Below are 26,585 nucleotides of genomic sequence, written 5' to 3'. Positions count from 1 at the left end.
GCCTGCTCTTCCTTTTATTTCATACACTTCACTTGAACCTTTTATGTATGGACAGGTTAGAGTAGTAGTCAAGGTGTTTGACTCCAAGCCGATAGGTTCTGCGTTCAATCCCCAATGTCCACACAGTCTATGTGACGGCATCATCGAGCAGGATTCCCTATCCACAACCTTCTCGATAATGAAGTGCATCGTCTGCTAAATTATTTAAAAAGTAATATATAGTGAGAGAAAACGACTACAATGGACGGTTGAAATCGCATGCTTCTTGAGGTGCTAAATGATTTTCAGAATGTGAGATCATAAATCGTATTAGCACGTCGTTATTAACAATTCATTACAATCGGTTCTTAACATCCTCCTCGAGCCATTCTCACTTCCTGCCTTTCCCCGTCCAAAGCACACCGGGGCGGTAAACCAGCAGCCTTCATTAAACACGGCACCTTCACTACACTGCAGACTGTCCGCGCTGCGTCTGCCTGCGTTGGCCACTGTCCCCCCGTCCCCCCGTCCCACCTCGTGCAGCCTGCCGGCGACGGCACCGTGACTCAGCCCTCTCTGCTGCATCTTTTACAACTCCCTTACTCCCTGGACCGTCTGTTCTTCTTCTTCTTCTTCTTCTTCTTCTTCTTCTTCTTCTTCTTCTTCTTCTTCTTCTTCTTCTTCTTCTTCTTCTTCTTCTTCTTCTTGTTCTTGTTCTTGTTCTTGTTCTTGTTCTTGTTCTTCTTCTTCTTGTTTAGATGTGCTCTCCTCTCCCCTTCTTCTTCATTTACAGACCCCCCTGTAAGAGCTCCCTCTCCTTTCCTGCATGCGCTGTGGCACGCCCGCTCGCTACAGCACCTGCTTGTTGTAGACCGCGCCTCACGATTTATGGCCGGCGTTGAAGCCCACCACCTGTTTAGCATGCTGCCCGGTGTATTGTGCCACTGCAAACACTGCATATATATTTTAGGCACAACCTTTTGAGGTTGTACTTTCAAGTGTACTTTCATTTGCCGTATTTGTTATTGTTGTGTGTACGTGATATCACATGATACTAATCTTGTGTACAGGATGTTATGCTTGCTATAACAAGATTATATGATATACATTTTAATTATGAGTCGGCTTTTTCTATTTTGATCATATTTTATCACACTTTAAAACCTTCCCCTCAGACGTTATCATGTTGTGGCGCTCTCTCCGCTGTCGTCCCTGCAGAGTCCTCCCCTGAGCATCGGCCGTCGCCATGGCGTCCTCCTCTCGCCCGTCCCGCAGCCGGCGGCGTGGGAAGAAAGACCCGGTACGCCACAGCCTCAACCCGGAGCAGCTCCACCACATGGAGCTAAGGCACTGCCTCCAGCAGGTACACACAGACACACACACACGCACACACACACACACAGACACACGCACACGCACGCACGCACGCACACAAACACAGACATACACGCACGCACGCACACGCACACGCACACACAGACACACCACAAGCACACACACGCACACAGGCACTCACTCACGCACGCGCGCACGCACGCACGCACGCACGCACACAGACACACAGACACGCACACACACACATAATTACAACTGTCTACAGCAGGTAGGTCACGAGGAGGAGACACACACACCGAGACACACACAGAGACACACACAGAGACACACACACACACCGAGACACACACAGAGACACACACAGAGACACACATACACACAGAGACACACACAGAGAGACACAAAGATAGAGACACACACATAGTCCCAGACGCATAGAGAGACACACAGAGAAACACACACACAGAGACACACAAAGAATACACAGAGACACACACACATGCACAGAGACACACACACACACACACACACAGACACACACACAGAGACACACAAAGAATAAACAGAGACACACACATACACAGAGACACACACACAGAGACACACACACAGACACACAAAGAATACACAGAGAGACACACACACAGAGACAAAGATAGAGAGACACACACATAGTCCCAGACGCATAGAGAGACACACAGAGACACACAAAGAATACACAGAGACACACACATGCACAGAGACACACACACAAAGAGTCACACACAGGGAAACACACACAGAGACACACACAGAAACACAATGCAACACACACACACACAGACACAGAGATTGTGCAGACCATTGATGTTGTGCAAACCCGTATGTGTGTGTGTGTGTGCGCATATCAAGCGGGGATCATTTGTAATGCGCTCCAGCGTATAAACCCTCTGAGACGGTTGAGAGCCCATATTTGCACATTCCATGTGTGTACGAAGTGTTTGTTACGACGGACACGTGCACGGATCTGTCTGCAGGAAACGGGCGCCGCTCCACGGTCCACCAGCGACACGGACCTGGTGACGTCCTACTGCCGCTCCACGCTCACCACTAGCTCCTCCCACTACACCATCGGCCAACCCCAGGACGTCCGCGTCATCTGGGACATCAAGGAGGAGGTGGACGCTGGAGACTGGATCGGCATGTATCTGATCGGTGAGCAGCTTAGACCCATGGAGGTGGCCGCTGGGCTTGGCTATTTAGTATTATACGATAGTTTGACTTCAAACACACGGTCTGCAGCATCAACTCGGTTTTTTTGCAAAACACATTCCGGAAAAGTGGGTCTAATGACGTCATTGGTCCTTTTGGACGAATGGAGAAGCCCCGGGCCGATGAGGTCAAAGGTCAGACTTTTCCAAGTTGCTTTCCCTGAATCTGAGTTTATGTTGCAGACAGGATTTTCTGCCCAACACACGTCAGAAGCACTTCTCTCTATTATTAGAAAACTGCAGAGTGTGACGGACGGTACCCCTTTAAAGTTATAATCACAAGGTTGTGTGAAAAGCTTTTTAATTCTCTGTGCGTCCTACGGAAATCCTAGTCCTGGCAGAACACTCGGTATTGCCTTTCACCGTAAATGAACTAGCAAGAGAAGCAATGTGGCCGTCTTTATCTTTACGCACCGTTGTGAATATTGTTATGAATAAGACACGCCTCCATGGCGACGTGGACCTGGGCTGCAGTCCTCCACCTGAGGGATGGCTTTTAAGCAGATGTTGTGTTGATATTGTACACAATTCCATGGATTTGCGATTATGAAACCTCCTCCCTATGGGAAACCCAGTGCGCCGACCACGCTGTCGTCCTTCTGTCTCTTCGGCAGACGAGGTGTTGTCCGAAAACTTTCTGGATTACAAGAGCCGCGGGGTGAACGGATCGCATAAGGGCCAGATTGTGTGGAAGATCGAGGCCAACAGCTACTTTGTAGAAAGTAAGTGTCAGTTCGTTTTCAGCTGCTTGCAGGTGTGTCAACAATGCGCCTCAATATGTGTGCTTGTGAAGATGATCTGTTTGTTCCCACATTCTGCGTTCAGTTTAACACGGATGCGTCTAGCTGTGACAGCGACGCTAGTGCCGACGATTGTGCTGTCTCTCACGCTATTACAAGTGGTTCAATAACGACCGAACCGTTCCTCCCTCCAGCCGAGACCAAGGTTTGCTTCAAGTACTTCCACGGTCTGAGCGGGGCGCTGAGGGCCACGACCCCGACCGTCACGGTGAAGAACCCCACCGCCCCGGTAAGCATGGCACCGCCTCGGGCCCAACGCAGGGCCGGCGCTGGCCGTTCCGGTGCCCTGGGTGACTCGACATTTAATGGTGCCCTGACAGGACTTGCGAGCGGGGGGGGGCCCTGAGCGATAGGTTATACCAGGGGTCTCAAACTCAACTTACCTGGGGGCCGCCGAAGGTAGAGCCTGTGTCAGGCTGGGCTGCATCAAATATTGCACAGAAAAAAAGAGCACAACTGACCCAATCTAAGTTAATGATCGGGCTTTAATTAGATCACGTTGGCTATGTAATCGCTGACAACAGGGGACATTTCATAGTGGTTGGTGGAAACCGGGACATTTTAGCATCCTTTGGCTTTTGTCGGGACACGCAACTCAAAAATGGGACTGTCCCGGCAAAACCGGGACATCTGGTTACCCTATCACAAGTTATAAAAAAGTGTGGCAAGACACTCAATTTGGGGGCCGCACTAACACTAAACTTTGATGTCAAGTAGGGGGCCACAAAATATCATCCTGTGGGCCTCAATTGGCCCCCGGGCCGCGAGTTTGAGACCCCTGGGTTATACAATTAAGAAAAAACAACGGTGGGCCTCTTCATAACTAATTTATAGATTTTTGTAATTCAATAATGTAATTATTTTATTATGAGTATTTTTATTTTCTTCAAACCTTAATTTGTGGTGCCCCCCCCAGGTACTTGGTTCCCTACGTACTCTGCGTACTCTGCGTACCGGGAGCGTCGGGCCTGGCAGAACGATATGGGGAATTAATCCAATTACGATTATTTCAAACAATATTATGAGTGAAGTTCCTTATCCTGTATTATACACTCAACCACTAATAAACCATTCTATGGTAAGACCGACACAGCATTGGAAGCAGTCAACCAATAAACTGGGATGATTTCCTGATGGCAGCGACCCGGGTTCGATTCCCGCCCGGGGTCCTTCACTGCATGTCCTCCCCTCTCCCCCATATCTTCCTGTCCATCTCACTTTTTAATAAAGCACAAATAAAACGGTATTCTGTTTTTTTTTATCACAGCCATTGTGATTCGCAAATCGCGTCCTGCAACAGTACATCGCGAAGTCGCTTTGATTCGATGAATCGTTCAGCCCTAGCCCTGTCACTCAGCTAGTGACCGAGATTTAATTTTCACGGTAATGTTTCCACTGAAACCTAGTTAATGTTGCAGACCGAGTATTTTTCCAAACAGGCTTAAAAGCCGAGCTCCCTTATATCAGTTTTTATCCGTGTGTGACGGCTCTTGTAGACCTTGACGGTCTCATGCAGATCTCGTCCGTTCCTCCTCCAGGTGCTGAAGCAGAACTCTACTGAAGAGGCGCCCCCAGCACAGGGCTCAAGAAGACTCATCAGCTTCTGTTTGTCTGGTTGGTACACACGCACTCACACGCACACACACACACACACGCATGCGCGTACACGCCCGCTCACACTCACACTCTCACACACGCAAACGCAAACACACACACACTTCGGCCCAAATGCTTGAACAGATTTCTTCTTAGCCGAAGAGACGGGGTTGACAGGTTTCTCCCGCAAACACGACGATCATTACTTAGTGTGCACCAGGCTGGCCCTGCTATCACACAGATTACACAGCACCTTCTTGGTCTTTGAGTTGGATGCCATTTTTCAGACACTATTACTATCAAGCCTGGAAGAGTTTTGCAACCTGAGCCTCCTTTTGTGTTTATCTTGTGAAGACTTCAACGCGGTGGGCCTGAAGAAGGGGATGTTCTTCAGCCCGGACCCCTACCTGAAGATCTCCATCCAGCCGGGGAAGAACAGCATCTTCCCCTCGCTGCCGCACCACGGCCAGGACAAGCGCTCGGGCATCGTGTACAGCACCATCAACCCCCGCTGGAACAGAGAGGTGCACGCACACACACACATGCACACGCACACACACACACACACACACACACACACACACACACACACACACACACACACACACACACACACACACACACACACACACACACACACACACATAGATTGACGTTTACACCATTATTAAACTTTTTTGTGTCCTGGCCAAGATAAAACAACAGCAGTAGTATAGAACATGATATATAACATGGTATGGAATGTGATATAGAACGTGGTATAGGACATGGTATAGAACAGGATATAGAACATGATATAGAACGTGGTATAGAACGTGGTATTAATTATTGACTGTCTTCCTCCTCCTGCTCTGTTCTCATCCTTCGACCCCCTCCCTCCACGTCCGTCTGTCACCGCAGCGCTTCAGCTTCGTCTCGCTGCCGACAGACGTTCTGGAAATAGAAGTAAAGGATAAGTTTGCTAAAAGCCGACCCATCTTCAAGCGTTTCCTGGGCAAGCTTTCAATGCCCGTCCAGAGGCTGTTGGAGAAACACGCGATCGGGTAGGAGGAGATGGTTTACTGTTTAATATGGAACTATTTGGAACCAAGGCGACCGTCTGTCCTTTTACCGTGTTAGTGTAGGCCAGTGTGGGGGGGGGGGCAGAGGGCACAGGGATGAAAACATTCCTCAGGGACTACATTAGTTGCTAGAGATTGGTAGAATGTATGCAGATCCGAGCGGATGTACTTGTTTTTTATTTGACAAAATGATTTCCTTCCTTTTCAACATCACAGGGGGACTAAGTGTTCTCACTTGTCATGTGAAAAGGGTGCTCATTTACATTTCAAATGCACAATTACACAGCTGCAGCTCTTAAAAACCATTGCTGAAAGAAGGAAACCACTTCAATTTACATAAATATACAAATTAACAATTTATATATGCAATGTGCTGGTTCTGTGATGCCAGCCATGTCAACAGTACGTATGTCTCCACGTCAATGCAAATGAGCTTCTCATCTGAATGTCCTTCTGCTCTTCAGCGATAGGATGGTGCACTACACTCTGGGACGCAGACTACCCAATGAGCACGTCACCGGTCAGCTCCAGTTCCGCTTCGAGATCACATCGTCCATACACCCAGGTCTGTACCGCTCCGGATGACACAGAGGACATGAGGTACAATGAGGATGAACACATGAGTGTCCCCCAAAACGTTCATGTGGTTGTCACAGCTTCACTGTGCAAAAAATACTTTGTTACCAGATAGTCATTAGTCAATGAAACTAAAGACAATGATGAGGTTCTGATGGACCTGAGCGACGCTGCGTTCAAGACAACTCGCTGCTCGGAGTAAACGCAATCATGTCGGAAGATCGGAATCTCAGCGCCGAAACTTCCGAGTTCCGAGTTGTCTCGAGCGCAGTGCGACCTTATCACGAAAACAAACGTTTAAAAAGCGCTCGGCTCTGTACCTCCAGACGACGAGACCCTCAGCGCCGAGTGCTCCCCGGCCCGCCAGCCCCCGGCCGCGCGGCGCTCCAGCCACCCCTCGCGGGCGGCCCACACCTCGTCCGACGACACGCGCAGCCCCCTCCGCGTCGCCCAGGGCAACCACGGCCCCGGCGCCGGCGAGCCCCCCCAGAGGTCGAGACACCGGAGGCCGTCCAGAACCGGCCGCCACGGGCTCCCGTCGGACCCCGTCTGCAGCGTGGAGCCAGCGGCGGCGGCGGCGGCGGCGGCGGCGGCGGCGGCGGCGGCGGGAGAGACGGAGCGCGGTGGGACGGAGGGGTCGGCTGTCGCCCAGACGACGGCGTCTACGGAGGAGGAGGAGGAGGAGGAGGAGGAGAAGGAGCCGTCCGGTCCAGATCCCCCTGAGGCCGGCCTGACCCGGGACACTCAGGGCGCCGCCTCGGCCAAAGCGGACGCGGCGGGCGTCACGGAGTCGCCGTTGGCGACGGTGCAGGAGGCCAGCGAGGAGAGGAGTCTGCACACGCCCTCCACGCCCCGAGGCGAGGAGGGGGAGGCGGAGGAGGAGGAGGGGAGACGGGAGGGAGGAGTGGAGGACGGGGAGACCAGAGGAGGAGGAGGAGGAGGAGGAGGAGAGGAGGAAGAGCAGTGGGAGGAGAACGGTGGGACGCAGGACGGGGGGTCCCCGGAGAGACGGAGCAGAGACAGGGGGGGGGAGCAGCAGGAGAGGAGGAGGACCCTGGGAGACCCGGAGCCGGGGGGGCAGGGGGAGGAGGAGGAGGAGGGGGAGGAGGAGGAGGAGGGGGAGGGGACGGGGGAGGAAGGAGAGAACGGCTGTCCTGTGACCATCAGGAGCTTGCCAAGGAGGCGGAGCCGGCCCTGCTCCCTGCCCGTGTCCAAACTGGAGACGGTCATCGCCTCCTGCTCCGAGCCCGAGACGCCCAGGTAAGAGGAACGCCTCCTGGGGCCTCTGATTGGAGGGCTGCGTCCTTCTGATGCCTCTGATTGGTGGGGAAGGAGTCCCTCCTCATGACTCAGCCCACCCTATCAGAGGCATCAGAAGGACTCAGCCGACCAATCAGAAGCATCAGGAGGAGTCCCTCCGAGATGCCAATCAGATGCCTCTGATTGGTCGGCTGCGTCCTCCTGACCCCTCTGATTGGTCGGCTGAGCCATGAGGAATAGCTTCCCTCTGATCTGTAGGAAACGGATCGTTGAAGCAGTATTCAATCGGTGTTGGTTTATTGGGATTTATTTTATAGGAACACATCTGCACCTCAATTGAAGCCCCTGGATTCTGTTGAGCGTTCGGCCTTTAGGGTTCACTCCTGGCGGTAGTTACGATACTGTCTTCTATTCAATAAGGTCGGTCGGTCTTCTCATGCTGAGAGATACATTCAGCATTGGTATTGGTTTATTTATAAAGCCCTTGTCGGAATACAGGGCTCTTATATCACATTGGATGGACGTTTGGTTCATCTTTTATATCGTTCCAACGGCTGGATATTGAACAGCATACAACGGTCTAGAACTATCAATAAAACAAATAGAATGAAGATCATTATACATTATAACATGTAATGTACAAATTAGTGCTGTCAGTTAAACTCGTTATTAACGGCGTTAACGCAAACCAATTTTATCGCGCGATTAACGCAATTATTTTTCTTTTTTTAAAACCTTTTTTTTCTTTTTTTTTTCTTTGGCTCAAAACAAAGAAGCAGTAGCCTGACTGCTATGTTCAAGGCAGTATGTTTGGATGTTCATCGTTTAATTGCACTGTAGGCTTTTTTTGTATCGTCCTGTTTTGATCAGTATATGCCAATGTTGTTATCAATAAAAAAACATTTGCACAAGGCAAGCCGATGCACTTCTCCATGTTGATAAGAGCATTAAAATGAGAAAAAAATTATGGGACTAAGAAATCAAGGGATATTTAGCATAGAAAAGAATGTGCTTACTCGCGATTAATTGTGAGTTAACTATGACGTTAATGCGATTAATCGCGATTAAATATTTTAATCGCTTGACAGCACTAGTTTGAATCATTGATGCATAATGATTCATATATTTTTGTTGACGTTGATTTGCCTAAACATGAATAATCCCTTTTCCTGGTCTTCAAGGCCCCTGACATGGTCTCCTCAGAGTGTAACGTTTGAGTAGAACTAAAGCGCTCCTGGTTCACAGGTCGCACTACATACGCATCCACCAGCTGCTCCACACGCTGCCCTGCAGCCAGCCCGAGGAGCTGCTCAACGGGGACGCCGTGTCAGGCGAGTCCCTGGATCTGGAGGGCCTCGACGAAGACCCAGGGACGGCCTCAGCCAACGGGCCCCTGGGTGAGGCGCTGACGGTTTAGTGTTGTGTGTGTGTGTGTGTGTGTGTGTGTGTGTGTGTGTGTGTGTGTGTGTGTGTGTGTGTGTGTGTGTGTGTGAGGGGGAGGGGGAGAGGGAGAGGGAGAGGGAGAGGGAGAGGGGGAGAGAGAGAGAGACCCCTGAATCGATTCCTCATCAGTCTGTTCTCCTGCCAGAGGGGGGGGAGGAGGGCGGCTGTGGCTCCGCCGGGGGCCCCCATGAGGGCCCAGAGGGGGGGCCCCGGCGCACCCTGCCCCGCTCCCTGTCCGTGGACCGCCTGTCGGACCTCGCCCTGAGGCTGGACGCGGAGGGGAGGCACCCTGAGGTGAGGAACCAGAATCAGGATCACTTTGGTCAACGTTGGAATCACGATTATTCAAACGATTATTTTGAGTTTGAAAACTTGATGTATTTATTCAGAAACACAAAATGTTCAAATCTAAAATAATGTACAGATGTGTATCCAGTTGTTCTATAAAACTTTTAATGAAAAAGAAAAAAAAAATCGAAAACTCAATTACCGGTATATTAGTTTTGTGATCGTTTTTACGCTAAAATTGAAATCGCGATCAAAATTAGATTAATCGCCCAGCCCTAGGACACACACACACACACACACAGACACACACAGACACACACAGACACACACACACACACACACACACACACACACACACACACACACACACTGAAGGTAAAGTAACAGTCATGTAACAGTCACCCAGACACATTGAGGGTATATGTGCCTGCCTCTGTATAGCATGCAATATCGATTTTGGACTTTTCTGACCAATCAGGGCTTCTCTTCCCTGATTGGCTCAGATCATCTTTTTTCCTGTCCATCAAAGTTGGGTAAAAAGCAACACTTCTCTATTGGAGGAGAGAGGGAGGAGGCTGTTTCATTGGTCGCATAGTTTAAAATCATTTCTGCTCTCTCTCCCTTTCCAACCCTCCAGTCTTAAATACTGCTGCTGTAGCGGCTGGGTAGTTAACCAGTGGTGCTGCTTGGTAGTTAACCAGTGGTGCTGCTGGGTAGTTAACCAGTAGTGCTGCTGGGTAGTTAACCAGTGGTGCTGCTGGGTAGTTAACAGCGCTGTGGTCCCCAGGGCGCGGCGGTGAACGGGATGGGCTACGAGGTGGAGGAGGAGGAGGAGGAGGAGTACGAGCCGTGCTGCAGCAACTCCTGCTTCACCCAGAGAGGGAGGCCGGCCCGACTGGGCCAGCACAGGTCAGGGTCCACCACGCACACACGCACACACACACACACTCACACACGCACACGCACACGCACACGCACACAGACGCACACACACACGTGCACAAGGATTTGCACGCACACACACTTGAACGCACTCACGCACGCACATGCACGGACACGCACGCACGCACGCATTCATGCACAGACTTTGTGATATTCAGTGCATGTTCTTAACAATGCTTATTGGAGTGAGTTGAACACTTTGGGCCAACATGAAGCCATCGGGCGTCTCGCCGTGCGTCGCCCTCCGGGGCCTCGCTCCGCGGGGGCGGCCTGTAGAGTGCCTGCAGTGATCCGTCTCTCCCCTGGGCGTGGACGCTGTGCAGGTCAGGGGGCACGGCCTTCTCATCCCAGGAGGACGAGGACGAGGACGAGGACGAGGCCGGAGGGGCCAAGGGGAAGGGCCCCGGGGAAGGTTCCTCCTCGCAGTGCTGCGGGTCAGAAGGTGAGCTCTACCTCAGCTCGGGTGCGGTTGATTTGTGGAGCCGTTGAGGACGGTTACCCTCTCAGAAGGCTTCACAGGCCCAGAGTTTATCCCCCCCCCCCACCCAGGCCCTCTTAAAGGGGACCTATTATGCTTTTTTGACTTTTATGACCTATAAACGTTGATATAATGATTGATAGTCATGTTTAACCATACTAAAATGTCGAATAATGACGTACATCAGAGATGGAAATTAACTTTTTTGCCCACCAGCCACTCATCTTTTTTACCAGCCACTTTTTATACGCTATATATTTTTTAATATATGCGTACATTTTAAACAATATAATACAGGAGTAACAATAGATAAGAAAAGTGTTTTTCATACACATCAGTTGGTGTTACGATGACAAGTTTGGGGATAATTCATCTATACAAAGTATTTTCATTAAAAAACGAATTGACATATTAATAATAAAACAACATGCATGGCTACACCATCATAAGTCAATAGGAACATTTGTTTTTTTGTATTTACATGTGACTGCATACAAATGTGTCCACACAGACATGGTAACTAACGTATGATAGTAAGCATTATATGCCCTTAACACTAATATTCAGAAGAAAATATGTGTGGCATTCAGTCCAATGCTGAAAATATATCTGTGGCATTCAGTAGGTCAATGCTGTGGTAAAGTGTGTAAAGTATGACCAAGTGTTTCTTTCTGTTCAATAGATAGAACTTTATCAATCCCCTGTAGGAGACATTTGTTAATGTTTGTCCCTATAAAACAATAATGGTAAAATAATAAATACAAAACACGACGGTAACAGTAGGTCAAACCGTCCAATCTGAAGGCTCTACTTAACCACTCCCCCTACTCACTTCCACCAATGCGAAGCGAACAGAACTGAGTAGGGGAGGGCGTAGCCTAACTAGTTTGTGAACGACCCAGAGAAACGCAACTCAAATTCAATGTGAACATATATGAGGCTTTAATAAAATCCCGGACGATTTTGAAATTCCGACACACATTTTTTAAAAGTGTGTCAAAAAGAAGGCATGTCCGGGCAAAAGAGGACGTCTGGTTACCCTACCGTGTGGCGTGTGAGCGTGTGCATGGGTTGAATTGTGTGTGTCTCACGCCGAACGCGTGAGACTTGAGAGCCCTGTTGCCGATATTATCCCGGATATTGACAGTCGCAGTTCAGCAAAAGAGGCGTAGAGGAAGAAGGGGCCCGGATGTTGACAGTAATGGTTGTGGAACTTTGCAGCGCCGTATAACGAATGTATTAGATATGCAAATTTGATCGGACCTGACTGGAAAGTATTACCCGCCACAGTGGCGGGTGAAGTGACACAATTCACCCGCCACCATACAAATCCACCCGCAAATGGCGTGTGGCGGGTGTTAATTTCCATCCCTGACGTACATGCATTTCGACGTATTCCCTGCTGACAGTCTGGGGTGGCTGTGCAGAGCGCGAAACACTCGGGACAACGTTTGCATTTCACTTGTTCACATTTCCGGGAAATCCTCTACGTAGAGGCACTCCTGCCGCGCCCCCATATGCCTGGTCAAATCTGCCCGCGCACGCGCTTCAAGGAAGGGAACCAATCACAACGGAGTTGGGTTGGCAGGAGGGGGGCGAGGGGGCGGAGAAGGACGAAACCGAGCGTTGACAGAGAAGGCTGAAAGCACCCAGATGAGAGGAAGAGTTTCCCGAGAACCTACATTGTTTTTTGTGCTGTGGTTCGTGTCAGGTTGCGCTATAGGAGTCACTAATAAGAAATTAAGACCAGAAAAGTAGTATAATAGGTCCTCTATAAGGATGGGGAAAACATGGAGGGAGAAATGATTGAGGATCATCCTCAATCATTTCTCACTCCATGTTTTCCTCATCCTTAAGACGGCTAAAGTAATGGCTGATAAAGAGTCCGTCTACGGCCTGCACTGTGCACGTCGACATAAAGGAGAGGTTTTGTGATTGGATTGCTTTCTAGAGAATTGTAGTGCATTTCTTGCAGAGTAGAAGGTGATCCCCCTTAGGCGCGCACCCGACGGATCAGGGATCCGACTCATAAAGGAACGAGGACACTTTAGCCGCCGGCGTCATTCAGTGTCCTGAATAACCTCGTTGTCTGTGTTGTGATCGACAGACGACTGCTTCAGGCCGTCGAGCCCAGCCTGCCCCATGCCTGCCCTGAAGTCTGACCACTACCCGACCATCGACGAACCGCTGCCTCCCAGTAAGACTCAACTCCACCGGGCTGCTCTGCAAACCCACACAGATGTCAGACCACCGTATAAATACGTTTGGATAATAAATATGTGTATGGTTGCTGATCCTAAGTATTCCAATATTCTGATATTGGTTTGTTAGGTAGGTATCCAGATCCCCGTTCTTGATTCAAAAGAAAAATAATTAAATAATTAATAATAGTATTTATTATTATTTTCTATAACGCAAATATTGATTATGATGAGAGCGTACACTAGTGAGTGAACCAACATTCTCACAATATGAAGTAAAGTATGTTTTATCAAACCTTTGGTGGGTTATTCCACAAGGCCTACGTTAAAACACTCACTGTCTGTCTGTCTGTCTGTCTGTCTGTCTGTCTGTCTGTCTGTCTGTCTGTCTGTCTGTCTGTCTGTCTGTCTGTCTGTCTGTCTGTCTTTCTGTCTCTCTCTCTCTCTCTGTCTGTCTGTCTGTCTGTCTGTCTGTCTGTCTGTCTGTCTGTCTGTCTGTCTGTCTTCCTGTCTGTCTGTCTCTCTCTCTGTCTGTCTGTCTGTCTGTCTGTCTGTCTGTCTGTCTGTCTGTCTGTCTGTCTGTCTGTCTGTCTGTCTGTCTGTCTGTCTGTCTGTCTGGCAGACTGGGAGGCGCGCGTGGACAGCCACGGTCGTGTGTTCTACGTGGACCACATCAACCGGACCACCACCTGGCAGAGGCCCACCACCGCCGCCACCCCCAACGGCATGCGCCGCTCAGGCTCCGCCCACCAGATGGAGCAGCTCAACCGGAGGTACCACCCCCCTCCCCCCCTCCCCCCGCCACCGCCGCCGCCGCTACTGACACCAGGGGCGAGCTAGCTCTGGGTCTCTGGGGGGGGACGGTTTAATGGTTTAAAGGTGACATATCTATGGTTAGCCGCTACAAGCCGTTTTGTAAATCTACCTCTTCTGACATCACAAGGGGGCGTGTCCACCGCGATGTGTGCTGGGTAGATCGGTCTACCAGCCTACCCAGCGGACTGTAGCACACGCTGCTTATCTATCCGTCATACATCTAGGTGGACACGCCCACCTGTGATGTCAGAAGAGGCTAGTTTTTCTAAATGGCTCATAACAGCTAATCACACTCACACCTGTGGGTATAATATGTCACCTCTAAAGTAGACTATATCTACTTTAAATCTGAGGAATGTTGTGTGATTTAGTCTTTATTAGCTGAACTTCTTATTTTTCTTCTTATTTTAATGTCGGGTGCCAATTCAGCAGAATTTCGACAAAGGAATGCATATTCACGACGCAAAGGGCGAGAGTACAGCTGAACAATACCGTGTTTGCTAGTAGTTAGAAGTGGAATATTAGCACATTGACTAATAGCATGCTAGCCTAGTAAAGTGTGTGCTGGCGTATAGAGGTCAGTGGACCCAGCACAGAGTTGTGCTATATAATAGGGGTGTGTGTGTGTATATACACACTCTTCTCCTCAGGATTGTTTTACATGGTGCAGGTGCTCGGCCCCGTGGGACGGACAGTATTGCAAAATGTATTTCAATGTTGAAACAAGGACAAAATGTATCTGTGTGTGTGTGTGTGTGTGTGTGTGTGTGTGTGTGTGTGTGTGTGCGTTTGCGTGTGTGTGTGCATGTGTGTTTTTGTGCGCGCGTGTGTGTGTGTGCGTGTGTGTGCGTCCATCCCCTCAGGTACCAGAGCATCCAGCGCACCATGGCGACAGAAGGGGGCGGGGAGGAGGAGGAGGAGGGGGGGGAGGAGAACGGGGGCGGGGCTTGGAGGAGCGAGGGGACCGTGTTCAGCAACAGCTCTGAGACGGACGCCGTCCCCCCCGCCGACAACAACGGTAGGCCGATGACCGACACGACGATACCGATTTTCTTGAGCCGATATTTGGAGCCGATGCTGCTTTTGTTCCCTAAATTTAAATAATAAAAATGACACAATGATGTGAAAAAAATGTACAAGCCTCAATTCAAAAAAAATATAAACAACAAAAAATTAAAATATCGAGGAAAAAAGTCGTCCGACGCTGATACGATCGTACCACACTATTCAATGAATGCATTCAAATGTATCAAACAGCCATGCAAATTATGACTTCATATGAAGTCAACATCAACATGAAATTGTATCGTATCTTCTGAGGTGTACGGGATGTCATTTAAACATAGCCTAATCTTGAGCCTTTGTGTGTGTGTGTGTGTGTGTGTGTGTGTGTGTGTGTGTGTGTGTGTGTGTGTGTGTGTGTGTGTGTGTGTGTGTGTGTGTGTGTGTGTGTGTGTGTGTGTGTGTGTGTGTGTGTGTGTGTGTGTGCGCGCAGAGGCCCCTGTGGACTCCTCCCCCTCCCCCCCCCCTGGCCAGCAGTCAGAAGCTCTCCGCTCTGCTCCAGAGTCCCGCCGTCAAGTTCATCACACACCCCGAGTTCTTCACCGTGCTGCACGCCAACTACGTGAGACGCACACACACACACACACAGACACACAGACGCACACACACACACACACACACACACACACACAGACATATACATACAGACATACATACACAAACACACACCAAATACCCCCGTCGTGACAATTCCTTCATGAGATTGCGTCTAGGACAGATGCAAATTCTTATTGCAAGAAGCACACAATTGTTGTGCAGAAGAACCTCTCAATGTGTGCATACCCAGTGGCCTCTAGCCTCTCTCAGAGGGAGCCCAGGACCCGCCTCACCCATGCCCCTCCCCCCTCTCCCCCCTCTCCCCCCTCTCCCCCCTCTCCCCCCCAGGGTGCCTACCGCCTCTTCACCAACAGCACGTGTCTCAAGCACATGATCCTGAAGGTCCGCCGCGACGCCCGCAACTTTGAGCGCTACCAGCACAACCGCGACCTGGTCACCTTCATCAACCGCTTCTCCAGCCAGCAGCTGGACCTGCCGGGGGGCTGGGAGATGAAGACGGACCCCCAGGGAAAGGTGAGCACCCCCAGACCCGGGCCCCCCCCTTGGGCTGGGGTCAGGGTCACCGTAGTATGTGTGGTACCCCCCAGTTGGTTTCTTTCTGATTTGTGCGCGCTTATGTGTGTGTTTTGTGTGTCTGTCAACACGTGGCTCACACGTGACCCACTGAGTTCCCATCGCTCGCGTTACCACATAACGGCCGGGTTAATGAAACACATAAACCATCCGTGCATAACGTCGTCCCCCCGTCCCCCAGAACTTCTTCGTGGACCACAACAGCCGCGGGACCACCTTCATCGACCCCCGCATCCCCCTGCAGAACGGCCGTCTGCCCAACCACCTGACTCACCGGCGCCACCTGCAGAGGCTGCGCAGCTACAGCGCTGGAGAGGTACGGCCGCTCGGCTAGCCGCGGTCACCATGACGACGCCGCAGCAACGCCAGAGTCCCTCCCACCGGCCTCTGGGAGGGGCTCTGGGGAGTGGACTGAGATAGTTTTATTTTTAAGTAAATAAAAAAAAAAGCAAAATTAACAATAGAATAAAATGATGAAACACGGGTGATAGTTACACTTAAGTGATATTTACCTACGACGAAAACCACAAATTAAAATAAGCTGTCCAACAACAAAAAGACTTCTGTGCTTTTGAGATGCTTTGGCTTTGGTACGGGTCGTTTCGTCATGAGATGAACTGCTAGGGTTGATCCATCCAATCGATGTTGATATGAAGTGAGTTATTGAATTGGTCATTCATATAAACATTTGGTGTAAAAATTCCAGTGGGTTAGAGTATACTAATATTTTAGTTAAAGTATAACATTATGATAAAAAGCAACATTGTTAAACGCATACAGCTCTCTAGGTGTGTGTGTGTGTGTGTGTGTGTGTGTGTGTGTGTGTGTGTGTGTGTGTGTGTGTGTGTGTGTGTGTGTGTGTGTGTGTGTGTGTGTGTGTGTGTGTGTGTGTGTGTGTGTGTGTTAATGGCGTGTGTGGTTCCTGCGCTAGGCCTCCGACGTGTCCCGGAGCAGAGGGATGATGTCCCGGTCGGGGAAGGGCCTGGTGGCCGCCATGAGGACGCAGCAACAGCAGGACAACGTTCCCCAAGGTAGGGCTCGCTGAACGTTCCCCAAGGTAGGGCTCGCTGAACGTTCCCCAAGGTAGGGCTCACTGAACGTTCCTCACTGAACGTTCCTCACTGAGCGTTCTGCTCACTGAACGTTCCTCACTGAGCGTTCTGCTCACTGAACGTTCCTCACTGAGCGTTCTGCTCACTGAACGTTCCTCACTGAGCGTTCTGCTCACTGAGCGTTCTGCTCACTGAACGTTCCTCACTGAACGTTCCTCACTGAACGTTCCTCACTGAACGTTCCTCACTGAACGTTCCCCAAGCTACGGCTCGCTGAACGTTCCTCACTGAACGTTCCTCACTGAACTTTCTTTCGCCTGCTAGCCTACAACGACAAGATCGTGGCGTTCCTGCGTCAGCCCGGCGTCCTGGACATCCTGACAGACCGCCAGCCGGCTCTGACCCGGAACCCCTCCCTCAGGTAACCCCTGACCCCTCTTTAAACTCCATGAATTATTAGTATGATAAGCAGTCAATCAAAGGTCAATCCACAATATCATGATTTGAGGATTTCATCAGATGTAATCCTGGAACGTGTGTGTGTGTGTGTGTGTGTGTGTGTGTGTGTGTGTGTGTGTGTGTGTGTGTGTGTGTGTGTGTGTGTGTGTGTGTGTGTGTGTGTGTGTGTGCAGGGAGAAGATCCACTACATCAGGACAGAAGGAGCTCCGCGTCTTGAGCGGCTGTCCTGTGATGCCGACCTGGTCATTCTGCTGAGGTACTGAAAGCCGATCTATTCTGTCCCGGCTCTCTCTCTCTCTCGTCACCCAATCCCCTCCATGTCCCCGGCACACTGCAGGGTGCTTTAGTGTTCACCCTGCTCCCTTTCTTCTTACTCTTGTCGTGCTCTTGTTGAAAGTAGTTTGAAACGGGTCGCTTTACTTTACTTGTTAAAGTATATCGGTATGGTAACTATGAAGCAAAAGGGAGGGAATTGTATCTAACACTTGAGAGTGAAATACCGAGAGCTACTTCGAGCCCCGGGCTTAGGCCCGAGGCTCTCTGCGGGGCGCCGGTGAGTCTCTGACCTCCTCTGGCTCCGGGCGCTGCGAATGGACCAAGTAGGCGTGGCCTATGTGAAGTGGGCGTGGCCTATGTGACGTCTTAGCTGCGGCTTCCACGTCTGTCTTAAAGATGCTGCCTTCTGTGGCTGGGGTAGATATTACAGCTTGTGTGTTCAACCCTGCTTCCTAGTGGCTATGTGGGGGCAGTTTATGTGCTTAAAATACGTAACACTCTTTGATATTGAAATGCTAAGATTGCATCCTAAAGATTTCCTGAAGGTATAATAATGGCAAAGGTATAATAGTTCCACCTGTGCTTTTATGATTTACTTCTCTTCAATTTTGCCAGATGGAAATTAAAAAGCCAGTTTAATAACTACACATTGAAGCCCGCTACACCTGTCGGCATAATCAAGGGCTTTCCATAATTGTTTGACTTCAATGTGTCATTGCGGTATTTTGAATAGCATTGGATATAATGGGCTTCAGTGGATCAGCCCTCAAACAAACAAGATGACCCTTAATAACTTATTTTATTCAAGCACAAGGTGCTGTACACCCTTCATGGTTTGCACAGGGCTTGTTATCCAGCTCTCTCTCTCTCTCTCTCTCTCTCTCTCTCTCTCGCTCTCTCTCTCTCTCTCTCTCTCGCTCTCGCTCTCGCCCTCGCTCTGTCTCTCGCTCTGTGTCTCGCTCTGTGTCTCTCTCTCTCTCTCTCTCTCTCTCTCTCTCTCTCTCTCTCTCTCTCTCACTCTCTGTACCTCTCTCTTTCTCTCTCTCACTCTTCCCTCCCCCCCTCTCTCTCTTCTCCCCCCCCCCCCCTCTCTCTCTCTCTCTCCAGTCTGTTTGAGGAGGACATCATGTCTTTCGTCCCGTCGTCCTTCCAACATGGCTTCTCCTTCTCCCCTCACTGCTCTCCTGGGGCGTCGCCCCGCAAGTCTCCCGGTAAAGGTGGGTGTGACCCCTGTGACACGAGTCACAGACTGACCCTATGACGATCAACGCTCGTAGAAAGGCTTAAAAAAGGTCTTAAAGGGACAAGCTGGGATTTAGGGTTAGGGTTAAGGTCTTTGCTCATTATTTGATGGACAACATTACCCTTTTTTGGGGTCAAAATATTGTGTCAAATATGAGTAATATTTTATATACGAATATGTCAAATGTCGTTAAAAAAAAAGTCCATTATGACATATTGTTAATAAAAATAAGAAACAAAATAAAAACTGCTCGGCTGAATGCTGAAGCTGAGGCCTGATAGCTCAGGGCCGGCCTCTGATTGGCCCAGCTGAGGCCTGATAGCGCCGGTGCCGGCCTCTGATTGGCCCAGCTGAGGCCTGATAGCTCAGGGCCTGGCTCTGATTGGCCCAGCTGAGGCCTGATAGCTCAGGGCCTGGCTCTGATTGGCCCAGCTGAGGCCAGATAGCGCCGGCGCCGGCCTGTGATTGGCCCAGCTGAGGCCTGATAGCTCCGGTGCCGGCCTCTGATTGGCCAGCTGAGCTGCTTCAGCGTCTTGACCGTCAGGGCGTGTCCACCACTGATGATCTGAGGGATCACAACCTGCAGACTGGGTAGCCACCGGCTTATGCTTTATTAAGGCATACGGTGGATTAATATGTGTGTGTGTTTGTGTGTGTGTGTGTGTGTGTGTGTGTGTGTGTGTGTGTGCACAGGCACCCAGAGGGCCCGGGCGCCGGCCCCTTACCGACGGGACTTTGAGGCCAAGCTGAGGAACTTCTACAGGAAGCTGGAGGCTAAGGGCTACGGCCAGGGCCCGGGAAAGATCAAGTAAGAGCTCACCCTGTGAGCGCACTCTGGCGGCCTCTAGTGGCCAGAGTGGACACTGCAGGGACTGTTAGTGCTTTGGTATGACGGGGATGATCCTGCGCACATATAAACACACACACACACACACACTTTTGAGGACTACCATGTACATCAGGCACACTGCAAACTTGCCTGCTTGACTGACATGGTAGCCCTCAATACCACGCTAGACCATCTGTTACCGGCAAACACCCAAACCTCTTAGTATATTTGTATCCACTTCAGTCGTTAAGGGTCAGATATTGTGGTCTTCCTGTCCAACTCATGCTACTGTTGTTGTTGTTGTTGTTGTTGTTTCTCAGGCTGATGGTTCGCCGGGACAATCTGCTGGAGGGGACGTTCAACCAGGTCATGGCCTACTCCCGCAAGGAGCTCCAGAGGAACAAGCTCTACATCACCTTCATCGGAGAGGAAGGGTGGGTCCTTCTCCCAACACATGGATCCACCATCTCTCTCTCTGTCCTCACACCCTGTCTTTACAGTATCGCACTTCAATTGAGACGCTTCATAGTAAGGTTAAATATATTATTAAGCATATTTTAATATTTTGCTGCCTTTCTTTTTTTGTCTACGTTTATTTTTCATTACTTATTTTATAACAATTCTCTATTTTTGTATCCTTATTTCTCTATCTAGGGCAGAGCATTTCGTACGGTAACAATTTCCCCCCGGGATTAATATAGTGCACTGAATCTGAATCCCAGACCTTAAAGGTTGCATCAGCGATTCTAGGCAGAAACATAAACGACCACATTCATCTGATCGTTCCTCATGACCCGCTAGCTGCCCGCCCCATAAGCAGCCGTCAAAAAACGTTTCTCCGTAGGCAGCCTACGCTCCGAGATCGCACACATAAACAAATGGTACTACCAGCCACTCTAAACCAAATAAATAGTGTTCCAACCAATCACCGACCAGGGGCGGGTGTTGTGGGGTTTTGCGCTGCGTTCATGACGGTTTTTACGCGATGGACGAAACACGGAAGGGCGGGGCGAGCGGGCTGTGTTCGTCTGGGATCTCGCTCCACACGCCAACAGGAGTGAGGTCACCCGCCATCGCTGACTCCGCCTCTAAACATGTGGTCCTCTCCACCAATCAGGCTGGACTACAGCGGGCCCTCCAGGGAGTTCTTCTTCCTGCTGTCCCAGGAGCTGTTCAACCCGTATTATGGTCTGTTTGAGTACTCGGCCAACGACACCTACACCGTGCAGATCAGCCCCATGTCAGCCTTCGTGGAGAACCAGCTGGAATGGTGAGGAGACCACACACGCACGCATACGCACGCACGCACGCACGCACGCACGCACGCACGCACGCACGCACGCACGCACGCACGCACGCACGCACGCACGCACGCACGCACGCACGCACGCACGCACGCACGCACGCACGCACGCACGCACGCACGCACGCACGCACGCACGCACGCACGCACGCACGCACGCACGCACGCACGCACGCACGCACGCACGCACGCACGCACACATGGATTTAGATAATTTTCATTTAGATAATTTTTATATGCGCGCGTGCATATATAGATATGAAAATGATCTAAATCCATTGAAAGTTAATATATATATTGAAACCCTAACCCTGTTCTTTTATTGTAGTTGTTTGTGTGTATGTATATTACATTTTTAATCGTTTTATACCTATGTATAAAAGATGGGTTAGGATAAGATTAACCTTTATCAATCCAGGAAATTCAAAAAAATAAAAAAAAACAAATATGTATAAAACGATATAAATAGTTAGAGAGTCCAGTACACTTTCTGTTCTGCCCATTTGTTATAACAATGTTGTCAATCTTGTGTAGCCAGAGAGTTGTATTGTTGCAAAGAGTTCAACTAAATGAGTGATCAATCGTTAGTAGTGGCCTCAAAACCTAATCATCCAATTTAAATGTTTTTTCTGCCGACCTGAATCCTATTGCTGCCATAATGGAAAAGCATATCCAGCCCTTATTAAATATTTGCTTGTTTCTCTCCAGGTTTCGTTTCAGCGGTCGGGTCTTGGGCCTGGCACTGATTCACCAGTACCTCCTGGATGCCTTCTTCACCAGACCCTTCTACAAAGCACTGCTCCGGCTGTACGTACGCTCTGACACATGACTCACAACCGTTGGTCAGAGCTGCTGTAGGGGAAGAGATGGAAAGAGAGAGATCTGAAAAGAAGGAAATGTTGAAACATTTATACGTCTTACATTCATGCACCTGTGATTGACAGATTGGGTCTGATACAGGGTTAGGTGCAGTGACCGTTTAATCACTTATAGCTCACAGGTGGATATGGCATTTCTAACTAACTACACTAAAAGTATAATTCATAAATCTCACCTACAGCAACTTTAAGTGTCCAAAATGGACTCGTACTATAATTTAATATTTCAAAGCTGTGTAAACCATGACCATTCATTCAGTCTGTAATCTGTGTGTGTGTGTGTGTGTGTGTGTGTGTGTGTGTGTGTGTGTGTGTGTGTGTGTGTGTGTGTGTGTGTGTGTGTGTGTGTGTGTGTGTGTGTGTGTGTGTGTGTGTGTGTGTGTGTGTTCTCTACCTGTTGTGCGCCCCCCAGCGCCACGGACCTCAGCGACCTGGAGTACCTGGACGAGGAGTTCCACCAGTCGCTGCAGTGGATGAAGGACAACGACATCACGCAGGTCCTGGAGCTCACCTTCACCGTCAACGAGGAGGTCTTCGGGCAGGTCAGTCTGCAGCGGCGCGCTGAGAAGGTCTCACAGCCCCCCCCCACCCCCTACCTGACAGCCCCCACAAATAAATATATAATCTATAGATAATCCCATATAATCACAGCAGACACACAGAGACTGAGCTCGGAATGACAGAAGGGCCCAGTCTCTGTCAGAGGCCCCTGGACGCCTTCGTGGTCCAAAGTATCCAATCAGGGATGAGATGGTCATAAACCGATGCTCTGAGAAGGAAGTTCACAGACGCTTAATGGGCTAGGCTAACTCTTGGGGGGTTAGCCAGCATTTGTGTTGTGTGTGGTTGATGCCATCTATGCATGCGTTCATAGAACACGCTGCTCATGTTCAAAGGGGGGCACTCGATGGATTCATGGCGTCGGCCTGTAGTCTCTCTCCATGGACCAGCGGAGCCAGGTCCGTCATTGTAGTCGTACAGAACAGAAGGGCGGTAGAGCTGTAGGCGTGGCCCGATTCAGCCAGTGTGGTGCTGTTTCAGAACAGGTCCTGTCGTTCAGAGCATAAAGCAGCTGGAAGCAGGTGAGTGTGGGCGTTGGAGAGCTTGTGAACACACAAGGCAGCCGCCCACAGGGCACACAGCCGTCTATTTTAGTTGTGCCTCACTCCAGTTTATCCAGACTGGATGCACAAAGTCCTCCTTTGTTTATGCTGAGGTCCTGAAGGGCGGATTATGGTCCCATGTACACACAATGTAAGGGGGTCACGGACCCCTGACATCCTTGCGGACCCTCCTTGCGTCCACCGCAAGGGCCGGACGCGCGCCTCACAAAAATGTTAACCTTCCGTCGAGGCGACGCAGCAGCGAGGGCTGTGATTGGTCCGCTCACTAAAACCCGACGCAGAACCGTCAAGGTTCCCGAGAGCGTCTGAGCGTCCGCGGGGTGACAGCGCTGCGTGAACGTGGGACCTTAACCGGCCCTTCAGACCCCCGGCTCTGGGCCCCCCCCCCCCCCCCCTCTGCTGGGGAGGTGGGCGTGTCAGAGCGCCCTCAGGCCACTCATCTGTCCCTCCGCTGTGTCCCGACGGGTCGCCTGCGGCCCGCACCCCCAGGTGACGGAGAGGGAGCTGAAGTCGGGCGGAGCCAACATCAACGTGACGGAGAAGAACAAGAAGGAGTACATCGAGCGCATGGTCCGCTGGAGGGTGGAGCGGGGGGTGGTGCAGCAGGCCGAGGCCATGGTCCGCGGCTTCTACGAGGTGTGTGTGTGTGTGTGTGTGTGTGTGTGTGTGTGTGTGTGTGTGTGTGTGTGTGTGTGTGTGTGTGTGTGTGTGTGTGTGTGTGTGTGTGTGTGTGTGTGTGTGTGTGAGATTGTGAGACCTTTTCTATGTCTGATGCATTTTCATTCATTTGATACAAAAGATACCCTTCAAAATAAGGTTGCCTGCTATTGATTTCAATAACAACAACCCATGTTCGAACACATTTGTCCTGATTTAAACTGATATAAAGCATCATATTAGCATATTTTCGAGGGGTTTTGCTACATATTTGACTCTGGTCCTTTGTTATACTCTAACATCATCTGGTGCATTGTGGGAGCCAACGACAACATGAATCAACACCACCAACCCGTCCAGCCCTCCCACCACCCAGCAGGTCCGTCTGTGGACGGAGGACTCCGGCCGGAGCCATGAGAACCCTCAGCTGCTCCCGGCGTCCATCAGGGTCTCTGGCCGTCGGTCTGACCCCCCACTACTTAATGCCTTCTAGGTGGTGGACTCGCGGCTGGTGTCGGTGTTCGACGCCCGAGAGCTGGAGCTGGTGATCGCCGGCACGGCGGAGATCGACCTCCACGACTGGAGGAACAACACGGAGTACCGTGGAGGTGAGCTCAGCTGATCGCCGGCCCGTCCCTTCAGCCATCGGCCCTTCTAGCCCTCCTATTGGCCCCTTGTCTTCTTCTCTGCCTGGAAGCGTTTCTGCTGTTCCTTTCTTCATATCCTTCGTTCCTTTTCTTTAATCCCAAATAATTGACGTAATAAAATCTGTATTGTAGTTCACGTTATAAAATAGCTTGAAAAGGTGTGTTTTTTAAAAAGGAAATATGCACTTCAAATTGAGCACAAAGCCAGACTGATTTTGCGTGAATCAAGAGTCAAAAGACTGATGAATCAGCAGTAATCAGCATTAACCAGCATTAACCACGCTGGTAGAAGAGTGAGAGAACATTCGGCTGCCTGTCTATGTAAACGTCTTTCCCTCCAAAACCGCCATTACTTCATAGTGGGACAGCACCACCCCGTTGTGTTGTGTTGTGTTGTGTTGTGGTTGGCCCCCCCCTGCTGAGCTGTGGTCCGCCCCCCCCCCCCCCCCCCCCCCGTGCTGAGCTGTGCTCCCCTCTCCCAGGGTACCACGACGGCCACATGGTGATCCGCTGGTTCTGGGGCGTGGTGGAGCGCTTCAACAACGAGCAGCGGCTGCGCCTGCTGCAGTTCGTCACAGGGACGTCCAGCGTGCCCTACGAGGGCTTCACCGCGCTGCGCGGCTCCAACGGCCTGAGGCGCTTCTGCATCGAGAAGTGGGGCAAGGTCACCTCCCTGCCCAGGTAGGTTAGAGCACCTCACTGCTGTAGGCCTACAGCGGGGCGGGTAGGCCTACAGCGGGGCGGGTAGACCTACAGCGGGGCGGGTAGACCTACAGCGGGGCGGGTAGGCCTACAGCGGGGCGGGTAGGCCTACAGCGGGGCGGGTAGGCCTACAGCGGGGCGGGTAGGCCTACAGAGGGGCGGGTAGGCCTACAGAGGGGCGGGTAGGCCTACAGCGGGGCGGGTAGACCTACAGAGGGGCGGGTAGACCTACAGAGGGGCGGGTAGGCCTACAGCGGGGCGGGTAGACCTACAGAGGGGCGGGTAGGCCTACAGCGGGGCGGGTAGGCCTACAGCGGGGCGGGTAGACCTACAGCGGGGCGGGTAGGCCTACAGCGGGGCGGGTAGACCTACAGCGGGGCGGGTAGACCTACAGCGGGGCGGGTAGGCCTACAGCGGGGCGGGTAGGCCTACAGCGGGACGGGTAGGCAGAGAGCAGGGCAGGTAGGCCTACAGCAGGGCGGGTAGGCCTACAGCGGGGCGGGTAGGCCTACAGCGGGGCAGGTAGGCAGAAAGCAGGGCGGGTAGGCCAACAACGGGGCGGGTAGGCCTACAACGGGGAGGGCCTCTTTGAATCGCCCCCTCCTCTATTCCGGGATGCGGTTTTCCATGCTGATGTGTGCTGCAGGCTGTAATAACGTAGTCGGCTTCCAAGCATGCGTCAACCATGGCGCCATCTCGCCACAGGGGGGGTAACCTCCCGCCTGAATGAAGACCTTTCACTTTTCCTTTTTCATTTACTCTCCAACCCGCTCCAGGATTGCTTATAAATAAGACCGTGTAGGGTGACTGGGAAAGGACCTCTACCCAAAGGGACGTTCATTCATTCAGGTGGGGGGTTACCCCGCAGCAAGATGGCGGCGGCGTTGACGTATATCGATCCCTAGCCCTACCCCTACGATGGGTATTGATGAAGCAGGAATGAGTGAGTCCGATCCCCCTGTGTTTGTTGTCTCTCCAGGGCTCACACGTGTTTCAACCGGCTGGATCTCCCTCCTTACCCATCATGCAACATGTTGTACGATAAGCTCCTCATCGCCGTCGAGGAGACCAGCACGTTCGGACTCGAGTAGTGGATGTGTGTGTGCACGCGCACGCACGCACACACACACACACACGCGCTCACACACGCACGCACACACGCAAACTCTCTCAGGGACCCGCCTCGTCGACCTGCA

The 26,585-nt window shown here is 51.1% G+C and overlaps 1 protein-coding gene across 1 annotated transcript in view; it reads left to right on the top strand.

Annotated features, from left to right (window-relative positions):
* LOC130387136 (E3 ubiquitin-protein ligase HECW1-like) overlaps positions 1-26,480 on the top strand; it is a 28,382-nt gene extending 1,902 nt beyond the window's left edge. Inside the window, exons 2-35 of the mRNA XM_056596130.1 lie at positions 1,198-1,342; positions 2,331-2,508; positions 3,179-3,286; positions 3,499-3,593; positions 4,903-4,978; positions 5,315-5,484; positions 5,861-6,003; positions 6,486-6,586; positions 6,924-7,153; positions 7,250-7,454; positions 7,722-7,857; positions 9,103-9,254; positions 9,446-9,594; positions 10,376-10,497; positions 10,854-10,972; positions 13,116-13,205; positions 13,832-13,982; positions 14,889-15,030; positions 15,521-15,649; positions 15,973-16,158; positions 16,400-16,534; positions 17,150-17,249; positions 17,595-17,691; positions 17,903-17,986; positions 19,114-19,223; positions 19,943-20,057; positions 20,399-20,512; positions 21,196-21,348; positions 22,090-22,188; positions 22,672-22,801; positions 23,873-24,019; positions 24,534-24,648; positions 25,170-25,368; positions 26,369-26,480. Coding sequence (XP_056452105.1) covers positions 1,226-1,342; positions 2,331-2,508; positions 3,179-3,286; positions 3,499-3,593; positions 4,903-4,978; positions 5,315-5,484; positions 5,861-6,003; positions 6,486-6,586; positions 6,924-7,153; positions 7,250-7,454; positions 7,722-7,857; positions 9,103-9,254; positions 9,446-9,594; positions 10,376-10,497; positions 10,854-10,972; positions 13,116-13,205; positions 13,832-13,982; positions 14,889-15,030; positions 15,521-15,649; positions 15,973-16,158; positions 16,400-16,534; positions 17,150-17,249; positions 17,595-17,691; positions 17,903-17,986; positions 19,114-19,223; positions 19,943-20,057; positions 20,399-20,512; positions 21,196-21,348; positions 22,090-22,188; positions 22,672-22,801; positions 23,873-24,019; positions 24,534-24,648; positions 25,170-25,368; positions 26,369-26,480 — 4,509 coding nt within the window. The 5' untranslated portion in view covers positions 1,198-1,225. The remainder of the gene's footprint in view (positions 1-1,197; positions 1,343-2,330; positions 2,509-3,178; positions 3,287-3,498; positions 3,594-4,902; positions 4,979-5,314; positions 5,485-5,860; positions 6,004-6,485; positions 6,587-6,923; positions 7,154-7,249; positions 7,455-7,721; positions 7,858-9,102; positions 9,255-9,445; positions 9,595-10,375; positions 10,498-10,853; positions 10,973-13,115; positions 13,206-13,831; positions 13,983-14,888; positions 15,031-15,520; positions 15,650-15,972; positions 16,159-16,399; positions 16,535-17,149; positions 17,250-17,594; positions 17,692-17,902; positions 17,987-19,113; positions 19,224-19,942; positions 20,058-20,398; positions 20,513-21,195; positions 21,349-22,089; positions 22,189-22,671; positions 22,802-23,872; positions 24,020-24,533; positions 24,649-25,169; positions 25,369-26,368) is intronic.
* Positions 26,481-26,585: the final 105 nt, after the last annotated feature.

The sequence above is a fragment of the Gadus chalcogrammus genome, chromosome 8, assembly GCF_026213295.1.
Source record: "Gadus chalcogrammus isolate NIFS_2021 chromosome 8, NIFS_Gcha_1.0, whole genome shotgun sequence".
Lineage (NCBI taxonomy): Eukaryota > Metazoa > Chordata > Actinopteri > Gadiformes > Gadidae > Gadus > Gadus chalcogrammus.
The sequence above is the reverse complement of the archived record's forward strand: the minus strand, read 5'-3'. Positions and strand labels throughout refer to the sequence as shown.